Here is an 11,185-nt window from a genome sequence, read left to right as displayed (position 1 = left end):
GATAATAATAATAATAATAACAATAATAATAATAATAACAGTAATAATAATAATAATAATAATAATAACAATAATAATAATAATAATAATAATAATAATAATAATAATAATAATAATAATAATAATAATAATAATAATAACATAGTATTTGATAGTAGTAATAATAGTATTGGTTCCTGGAATGGTATTTTAGTATTGCAACTTATTAGAAATCAATATGCTGTTCCGGAATTCCATTTTAGATCTTGCTATCGTCATTTCTTTATTCTTTAATTATTAACATTTCTATTCGAAATTTATTCATTCAAATAATTTTATGATATGCAGAAATATTAAAGAGAAGTAGGAAATGGTAATACTATTATGGAAAATTAAGCCCTTCAGATATCTCTTCAATTACTACTACTACTACTACTACAACTTCTACTATACTACTATTACTGATACCACTACTACTATTATTTCTATTACTACTACTACTACTATTATTAGTACTACTACTACTACTACTGCAATTTATCCAGTCTATATCTATATCTGAAGTATTCTATGAGTAGAAGGATATGTGATGATTGATTCGTTGAGAATTTTTAAATTTGAAGTATTTTGAAGATGATGACCATCTATGGAATATAATGAGAAACTAAAAACTACGAACATAAAAGTGTATGGTTAATCTAATATATAAGCAAAATTCGGAATATTTCAACAATTCTTTATCTGGTCATTTGTTTGGTCATTTTGATTCTAATTGCAATGTATGTGAAGCAAATAGTTTTTTTCTGAATAATTGATTTTTTTTTTTTAAAGTGAGAAATCATTAATTAGCAATGATACAAGAAAATGATGAAATGGGACAAATCATACGGGTCGGTGAACTATTACCGGGTGTGATAGGTAGGGTTAATTGGGATGCCATGTGAAGTTAGTTGTCGTATTGTATCACCAAAGGTGCTTAACCATTTATGTCATTTGTACGTTCTTGCCGGTTTTTTTTTTTACTTTTTCGGCTTTTACCTTTCTATCAATAATATATCGTAAATGGTTTGTACAATTGATTGTTGTACTTGAGCAAATTGTCTAATTTGTTTTAATTATTTACTCTTAATTAAAATAGATGACAATTACATTTATTGGTCTTACTTTTAAAGACTAATTAAGATCAGGTACGTCTTTCTTTTTTTTCAGGGAATTATTCATCTATATCATTAACCACTATTATTTTCAATAGTATTAGCTATCCAACAATGTTATCTTTTTATCAGCAAAAAAAAATTATCAAAAAATTATCAGTAGCTTATCAGTTTAATAATAGTATAAAGTGAAGAAATAATAATATAATAAAATTAATGTAATAGTACTTGTTATAACACAAATATCCATTACTGATTTTCTCATTGGCCATATCACATCATCGTATTACCGTCTGCATCATCATCATCATCATCATCATAATCATCATCATCGTCGTAGTCGTTGTCATCGTCGTCGTCGTCATCATCGTTATCTGTTGGTTGCAATCACTGTAATACGATACAGCTGTTGATAGTAAGCAAACCAACTGGTACACTTATTAATCATACATTTATGCAAAATAATTTTAATCCAACATTAAATAAACCCATATGATTTATTTTGTATTAGAAGCGCTGTGGTCTTTAAATATTCCCAATTGCGCCACAAGTTGCAGATAGTCTTATTGCGCCTGTTAATATAAGATATGTTGTCATCTTTGCAACGATATCATTAATTATGCTTTTCAGTTCATTCATCATCACATTTCCATTTATTATTCTTTCTTTCTTTTTTTTTTCGCAAAGAAGAAGTTTTTGTCTTGTCCGCTACTTCAATCCATTTTTCTCATATCGGCATTACTCTAATATCTCTAACTTTATTTCATTTTAATTTCACTTCATTCCATTTCATTTCATTTAATTCCATTTCAATCCATTTCATTTCAGAATTACAGTGCCGTATTTGCAATGTCCCATTATTTCATTTTACAATGGTCATCGAATTCATTATCATACTTTTACATTTTATTAATGTCTTTTTTTCTTTCTTCAATAATGCAAACTTATCATAATTATCATTCAGTCCTCTTTTCTTAGTTATTAAATTTATGGGTCATTTAATTTTTTCATTTTCTCTTCAAATCCTTTACTTTTACTATACTCTTCTTCGCTCTATTCTTTCTTTTTCAATTCCATTTTTATTCTCCAAAAAAAAAACCAAAATAAAATTGAAAAAATTACTGCAACTTGCACAAATTATTGTCACCATAATAGTGCGCTTTAACAATTGTTTGTTTTATTTTGTTTATTTATACTAATGAACTCTTTTGCATATTTCCTTGAATCGATAAAAAAGCGCAATAAATAAAAGAACTTATTCATCGTCTAATAAATTGAATACATCATGAAGCTTTTATTTGTAAATAATTGAATGGTTTGATAACCTAATGATAAGCCTCTTTGTCATTAATATTAGGTAATCATTTGCAATACCTGATACTGTTCATTTTTGTTTAATGTAAAAGCGCATTTGCATAAATGACCTCTTTTTTTTTTGTTTTGCGATATATTTTACGAAATTATTTTGGTTTTTACTGTACAACGTGATATTTAATAATTTTCGTGTTAAATCTTCTTCAATTTACAGTAATTTTTATTAATGGAACTCGTTTTTTTTGAAAATTTCTTGAATTTCAACAGATTTTTGTTTTTTTTGTACAAATGTTCACTATTAACATTCCTTGTCAACTTATATGACTTTTTTATTTTCACCCGAAAAGTAAGGAGTTTTTAAAGTGGAAAAGACAAGTGGATTGTAATGGGAAGGGAAAAATGATTGTGATAGTGAAAGAATTAGTTTAGAATATTTTTATTTTGTTAAATTTGAAAAGTTACTAATTATCCTGTCCAATTTTTTGTTGAAATTTGTTTGAAACTAACAATTATTTAGAAAATATGAAAAGTATAAATGAAGTGAATTCAGAGCAAAAAAAAAAAAAATAGAAAACGAAATAATGAGAGAAAATTTAAAGGAAGAGAAGATTCTAATTGTTGATACTTTTTTTTCATCTTCAGTTATCACCTCTTGATATGCATTATTTACATGCTTAAATTTATTTCAGTTTTTTTTCTATTTTCAATTTCAACTTTATTTTCAACTCTGTTTTAATTTTTTCTTTTTTTAATTTCAACTTTTTTTTGTTCCAATTCCTTTTATTTCAGTTCCTTTTTATTTGTTTTAATTCATTTTTATTTATTTCAATCCTTTTGTTTTGAACTATTTCATTTGAAAATTTTCCTCTTTTTTTTAAACGAAATACCTTTTAATAATTAAATCTTTGAAGTTTTTCTTTTTAAATTAAAATCATAAATTCAGATTTAGTGCATAGTCTTCAAAGAGTTTATCTCTCTCTTACTACAATAATCCATTCAAAATAAACTCTCCCTTCTTTCTCTCTCCTTCTAAAAGGAAAAAAAAATGTTTTTACTCTCTTAATATATTGAATTTTTTTTCTGCCTTTCTCTTTTTCAATGTTTTTTTTTTTCCTTTCCTCCATTTGAGATATGAAGAAAATTTCATCATACATTGTAAAAAAAATCAAATATTTCATATGGAAAAAGCCTTCTTCTATATCATTCCTTGTCATCAATGAGAATTATCTGATAATATGCGTCAATTCCCAAATGCGCTCACAGATATGATTCCGCCTCAATTCAACTACTCCTTCACTTTTTTTCGTCCCAAATTTCAAATATACACAGCAATCGTCAATTTATTCATCGTATAAAAAAAGAAAATTTTTATCACTAGAAATCATTTTATTAAATTTTTTTTCACCTTAAATTACCCTAAATTCTTGTCACCAAAAATCATTTTATTAAATTTTGGAAAAATTAAAAAAAAAAACGAAATAAATCTTACTACTAAAGGACAGCTTTCGGAAGATTAAATTTCATCAAATTTTAAATTGTCTAAACTTTATGATTATTTTAATAAGCTTTGATAATCATATCAGTTTGCTTTCTTATAACAAATAGTATAAAATTTTGTCAATAAGAAAATCCCTTCTGAATTACCTAAACGTTAGGATTATTCGTGATTTAAGGTTTTTTTTTTTTTTTTTTTAATTCACTTGATAAGCTTTAATGCTTTCTTATTTATTCCTTACAATAGGTAGTACAAGAATTTTATTACTCTAAACTTTAGCATTATTTTGATAAGCTCTGATAAGCATATCAATTTGCTTTCTTATTTTTTTCTTATAACAAATAACACAGAAATTTACGAATAAGGGAAACTCGTTTTGAATTATCTGAGCTTTAAAATTATTTTGATAAGCTCTGATAAGCATATCACTTTGCTTTTTTATTCTCACATTGCATTGAAATGTTCGATTCAACTTTTTTCTTTTTTTTAATGATAAATTTCCCACAAATAGCAACTTTTCTGAGCAAAAAACCCTCCAAGAATTCTAACCAATTAATTATATACTTTGAAGTGCTATTTCTTTTTTTTTAAAAAAAAGAAATATTTTTTCAGTTGATTGAAAAAAAAAAAATTCTTCAATACTTCTAATATTTCGAATTTTCGTTGGATACATATTATTTTTTTTTTAAATCTAAAATATTTTTGTTGCTAACATATTAATTAACAAATTAATTTCCATATGTTTTATTCATAAATTTGCGAATTCCAACTTAATGTTTTTTTTCCTTCTTTCCCATTATAAAATATCTTATTACAGCGATGAGGAGGGGATGATCAAGTTTGGTTCGGGTAGCTATAGTGTTCGAGAATCGGAAGGATTAAATCCGCAAAGTTTAACATTTCCGGTTCGTACAATTTCCTGCACCGTCACATTTCTGGATAATACTGAGCGAAAATTCGAAATTGAAGTTTGCTTTGTTTTTTCTTTTTTTTTTCATATAACTTACTGCTGAATTAAATCCTTCGAAAGAAGAAAATCTATAGCAATTTTCATTTGAATCAAATTACGGCGAATAAAATGGAGTGACACTTTTAGTGACATTGTTTGACTTTACTTTTGAGACAGATTAAATGCTAAATCTTGTGTACAGGCGCAGTTTGTTATGCTATCGAAAAACTTATAATTCATTTGCTAAACTTTCGCATTTTTTTTGCTAAATCAATAGTAATGGAAAATTTTAATAGCAAAAATTGCAATAAAAAGCTTATTTCTTGAGGAAAAGAAAGAAAATCAAGGAATCAAATTTCAAATTTCATTTTTGAATAATTTATGATGCCTGAAAATAAATAAATGCATTTCCGTTTATAATTCAATTAAACTACCCTATTTGTTCAAAATAAATTGAAAATTTGTTATTAACGCTACAAACATTGATGGGCGGGTCATTAACGTTGATGGTCATCCTTTGCCTTGAGTATTTCGAATTGAAAGTGTTGAAAAATGTAATACAAAAATGTCAATCAGTCATCCACAACCTTTCTGATTATCATCCAAAACTTTCTGATCAACTGTCAAAGCTGTCCTAAAAATAGATATATTACTTACTATATCAGTGATAAAAATAGAAGGAAAAATCAATCAGAATATTCAAATAATAAATAAAGGATAATTTGGCGACAAACAGTAAATATATAAGCGGAAATAATTTAATGAATGGTGACACTCAGATTAAATAAGTATTTTAGGAATTGTCTTTAATTGTTAATCATATTACTGATAATTAATTACAGCGTCATGCTAAGGGACAAATTTTACTCAACATGGTATTTGATCATCTTGAATTGGTCGAGAAAGATTATTTCGGATTGCAATACATATCTGCCCTTGAAACAAGCCAAACCGGTGTTAAGGTTTTTGGAGTTTTAACAACTTTTTGTATTAAAGCTGAAAAGTTATTCGAAATCCTAAGGGAGGGCAAAAAGTTGTTAAAATTAATAATTAATCATTTAAATGATCCATATTTACCTTCAAATTATCATATTTTAATTCCACATTTCCAACATATAATTCCAACTTTGGAATTAATTTTACCATTTCAGAAATGGCTTGATCCCACGAAATCCATTAGGAAACAATTATTTTGTAAGTTTTTTTTTTTTGATAATTTCAATTTAGCAAACAAAAATGATACATACGATCAATTCTATAAATGTCCCCATCACCTGTCAACTTTTTGATTAGGTTTTTTTTTTGATCACTTTGCAAGAAAATATGCCATTGTTTAAAGCTGATCTATTAGCATTGTTATAGTAGAGAAAAAAATATTCGAATTTTAATCATTTCTATTTTTCATTTTTCAGATCCACCTTATCAATTGTATTTTCGTCTCAAATTTTATGTTAGTGATCCATCAAAGTTAATGGAAGAATACACAAGGTTTTATTTATATCTTAGTATAATTTAAGGTAAATATGAAATAAATCATTTTTAATGCAATTTTTGCCAAAATTTATTTTTTAATTAACCAAATTTAGTTTTTGATCTTTATTGTTTTAATGCTAATTTTCATTTTCTTTGAATTATATTTGTTATGAATGAATGATTTCTTCGATAACTTCCATTTTTTTTTCTTGATGCCAAGAATATATTTGTTTTTTCTTTTTTTTTTTTACAGGTATCATGTATTTCTTCAACTTAGAAAAGATTTACTAGAGGGTCGATTAATTTGTCCAGAAAATACTGTCGCAATGCTTGCCAGCTATGCTGCTCAATGTATAATTTTATATTAATTCAAATCAAATTTACAAATTATCATTGATAAACAAATTCTTTCTAATCATATTTTCAATTTAAATTTAGCTAGGCTATTATATTTTAATAAATTTAAAAAACATTTCTTATATTATTTAAATTAACTTAAAATTTCCTATCTGACAAGTGTAACTAAGTGAAATTTAATTTTTAGCAGAATTTGGTGATTACAGTGAGGAAGAGCATGGTACAACATATCTTAATGAATTTCAATTTATTCCTGAACAAAGTACTGCTCTAATTAAGGACATAATTGATTTACATAAACTTCATAAAGGGCAAAGTCCAGCTGAAGCTGAATTCAATTTTTTAAAATATGCTAAAGATCTTGATCTATATGGTATTGATCTCTATCCAGCTAAGGTTAATTCATCATTTTAATAATTTATTAAATTTTTTTCTTTTTAGTTACTCTAAAATTCAATAATATATATATCTTCCATTCGTATATTTCTATTGTTCATTTATCCTATATATAAGTTAAATCGAAATCATTGGATAAATTAACGATCAAATGACAACTATTTTTGAATAGTTAAATGCTTTTTTCTTTGTTTTATTAAATTTAAATAAATAAAATTTATTGTATAGGAGAGTAATGGTTCAATGATTGAAATTGGTGTAAGCAATTGTGGTGTCGTACTCGTCCGATGTAATCGTCGTGAAACAATCTATCCATGGTCGGCTATTATGAAATTATCATTTAAGAAGAAACTATTTAGTATACATATGCGTGTCATCAAAAATGATAATGTAAGTGTAAAATTTGTAAATTTAAGTAGAAATAAGAGATAAGAGGAGGAAGGAAATTTTGAAAAGTATCTTGGAGAGAAAGAGAGTGAGAGAGGAAGAAAGAAAGAAAGGAAGAGAAGAAATGAAGATAATTAAAAAATATTATTGAAAATCAATTTTTACACGAGTAAAAATATAAGTTAGGAAGAAATTTGAGAATTTACAAAGTAAAAATTAATGATAATAGAATAATTTCTAAGATATAATATTAAATATATATATATAATAATTGCTAAGAAAAAATATTATAATTAAAATAGTAATTAATAATTGAAAAGCAAATAACAATTAATAATTAAAAATGAATAATAGATAGAAGAAGATACGGTGGTTATTTTCAATATTCAAAATCCGGAAAGTTGTAAAGCACTATGGAAGAGTTGTATTGAACATCATACATTCTTTCGTCTTATTGCTCCACCAGTACCACCACCAAAGTCATTTTTTAGCATTGGAAGTCGATTTCGTTATAGGTTAGTTAATTAGTTAATTTTGCTATACTATTCGTTTTATTTTACTTCAAAATTTTTCCTTTAATTAGGTTAATTTAAAAAATTATTATGAAATAATAATAACAATTAAATTGCATTTTGTATTATTATAAATGATTTCGAACCTTTAACACCTGATAATTTTATAAGACATTTTATGTCTCAATTTTTTTTTCTTCTATACTAGTTCTCCTGAGTAGATTAACCTGAATGATTTTTTCTTCAATACCATATTTTCATTAAATATTTGTACTATATAGAAAAGAAAGAGTAGACTGGTTAATTGTTTATTGAATAGTAGTAACCATAGGATGAGTTTGTACAGGTGTGCCTGTCACATTGATGCATTTATTCATCTGTCTCCATCTTGTTTGTTCAAAGATCATTTAGTATGGTAATAGAAGTGAAATTTCATCACTTTTATATCATCATCATTTCCAAGTATATATATATATATATGTATAGTTAACCAGAAAAGATTTTGTCATCCTTATATTTATGTAAATAATTCGTGATCAATTTTCCGGATCATACAAAACTCAACATCACTTTTCACTTATCAATATATTTATATATATTTATGCTTCCTTCACCTTTCCCTCTCTCTCCCTCCCTCCTCTCTCTCCCTCTCTCTCTGTCTCTTTCTCTCTCTTGTTCTTTTTTCATTTATTTAAATTTTAATATTTGATTTAATTGGAAAATTTTATCTTTATTTTCTTTCCTTTTTTTTTCTCTCGACTTCTTAATAATTTCTCTCACATAAATAATTTAGTTTAAAATATTTTAAGCTTCTTTTATCGCACTTTCAACTTTTTTTCTTCCTTCATTTTCAAATTTTGCATTAAATTATTTTATTGATAAAACAAAAATAAAAAATCCTTATCATTCTGATAAGTGTTTTTCTATTTGTTAAATGACGTAAATTCTCGTAAAAATTTCGCTTAAATTCTCTAGTTATTAATATCACACCAGTTAATTAAGCATAGAAATGAGTAAATATATTTAAATAATTTAGTTTAAAATATTTTAAGCTTCTTTTATCATACTTTCAACTTTTTCTTCCTTCATTTTCAAATTTCATTAAATTGGTGCTTCATTTTAAATAAGTAATTTTGCTACTTCATTTTAAATGAACAATTTGTGCTACTTCATTTTAGAAATAAATAGATTCATTTTAAATGAGCAATTTTTCTTTTTATATATATATATTTTTCCTTCCAAATGACCATTTATATTTTTATTTAATCTACGACGATGTTGAAATTATGAAAGCACTATAAATCAGCTTAAATTAGCTTCTTAATTATAAATTAACTTTTAGATTATATATAATAAATTGAGTTCTTATAGCTTACAAGTGTTATTACTTAATTAATGTTATCATACGTTATCATTTTAGCTCTAATCTCTAATCATTTCCACACGTTATTTAATTTAAAAAAGAAAAAAATCTTTTTTCTTTTACAATTTATGCTTTCTATTTTATTATCAGCAAGTTATCACAAAAGCAAATTTAAAAAGAACAAAATTGATAAAATTATGATTAGCAAATCCATTTTGCTCAAGCGGAATGATTGGTATTAATCAAAAGATATGATATCTATCCTTTAACATAATCCATACATACTTATCACTTATCATTTATTTCAATTAATAGGAAAAGGATGCCTTATCATTAGTGTCTATATGAAAATATATTCTGTTTTAGTTCATTTAAGATTGATTATTGCTTTCTTTTTTTCTCTCTTTAACAAAAGAAGAAGAAGAAATTGATATTTAGTAAGAGAAAAGAAATCTATCGAAAGAATAAATTGAAAGGATGAATTTGTCAATGAGGAGATGGTAATGTTTGCTATTTAAATAAAAAAACCTTTCCTATAAGCTCTATCATCAATAGTGCGCAAATGTGCTATTAACTTTCTTTCAAAGCTTACTTTGCTATTATCACATTTTAACATTTGCTATTTTTTTCCAAAAAAAAAAATCGGCAATTTTTGGTGATTAAATTTCAAAATTTCACAACATTATAATATTAAATCATCAGAGCAATATTCAATACATCTTAATTTTTAATCAAATAAATTAGCTTAAAAAAATTTTAACTTAATTTTCACCAATCTCATCCTAATCATCATATCATCATGTTTTATCATTGCTTCTCAAAATGATTCATATTCTTTCTTTCAAATTTTTATCTTTAAATTTCATTTCTTTTTTATTACTCAGCTATATTGGTTCTTTTTACTAAAAAAAAAAGAAAAAAAACACAATCAATTGCCTTTAAAATACTTTTTTTTTTCATTTTGCTATACCAAATCTTTAACTGAAAAAAATTCAATGCCCCAAACCAAATGCCTAAATTAAATGATTAAATTACAATAATTTCTCAAGAGATCATATGTTTTTATTGTTTTTTGAAAAATTTTTCCTTCATGTTTTAATGGATAATTTTGACTAATTATTGTAATTTAATATCCAACAAGAGACAATCTCTTGAGAAAATTTTATTTTTTTGATCATTTAATTTAAAAGTGAGATTATATCCTTTAAATCATCTTACTTCAAAATTCATCTATGTAGCCGGACTACTACATCTAATTACGATGACTGTCATTTTCCTTGTCGCATTAATTGTCATTTTATAAATATCATTACAAAAAATAAAAAAATACCCATATAGATTTCAATTTTACTAATGTTTTTATTGTTTTTTGAAAAATTTTTCCTTCATGTTTTAATGGATAATTTTGACTAATTATTGTAATTTAATATCCAATAGATATTAATTTTTTAAAAATTTTTTGAAGAAAATGTCATTTTTACGACATTTTAGTTCAGTTGAATTTTTCGATTTCTTCGACAGATTGGTTATTTATTTCCATTATTACTGTTATTATTGTTATTTATTACTTATTATTATTATTATTATTATTATTATTATTATTATTATTATTATTATTATTATTATTATTATTATTATTATTATTATTATTATTATTATTATTATTATTATTATTATTATTATTATTATTATTATTATTATTATTATTATTATTATTATTATTATTATTATTATTATTATTATTATTATTATTATTATTATTATTATTATTATTATTATTATTATTATTATTATTATTATTACTTA

The 11,185-nt window shown here is 24.3% G+C and overlaps 1 protein-coding gene across 1 annotated transcript in view; it reads left to right on the top strand.

Moving 5' to 3' along the window:
• Positions 1 to 4,753: 4,753 nt before the first annotated feature.
• LOAG_18584 (Ptpn4 protein) overlaps positions 4,754 to 11,185 on the top strand; it is a gene marked incomplete at its 3' end in the record, with an annotated part of 10,287 nt that continues 3,855 nt past the window's right edge. Inside the window, exons 1-8 of the mRNA XM_020451246.1 lie at positions 4,754 to 4,910; positions 5,734 to 5,853; positions 6,043 to 6,085; positions 6,304 to 6,379; positions 6,618 to 6,715; positions 6,909 to 7,117; positions 7,346 to 7,507; positions 7,859 to 8,019. Coding sequence (XP_020304990.1) covers positions 4,773 to 4,910; positions 5,734 to 5,853; positions 6,043 to 6,085; positions 6,304 to 6,379; positions 6,618 to 6,715; positions 6,909 to 7,117; positions 7,346 to 7,507; positions 7,859 to 8,019 — 1,007 coding nt within the window. The 5' untranslated portion in view covers positions 4,754 to 4,772. The remainder of the gene's footprint in view (positions 4,911 to 5,733; positions 5,854 to 6,042; positions 6,086 to 6,303; positions 6,380 to 6,617; positions 6,716 to 6,908; positions 7,118 to 7,345; positions 7,508 to 7,858; positions 8,020 to 11,185) is intronic.

The sequence above is a fragment of the Loa loa genome, assembly GCF_000183805.2.
Source record: "Loa loa unplaced genomic scaffold supercont3.379, whole genome shotgun sequence".
Lineage (NCBI taxonomy): Eukaryota > Metazoa > Nematoda > Chromadorea > Rhabditida > Onchocercidae > Loa > Loa loa.
This window is presented reverse-complemented; position numbering and strand designations above follow the sequence as displayed.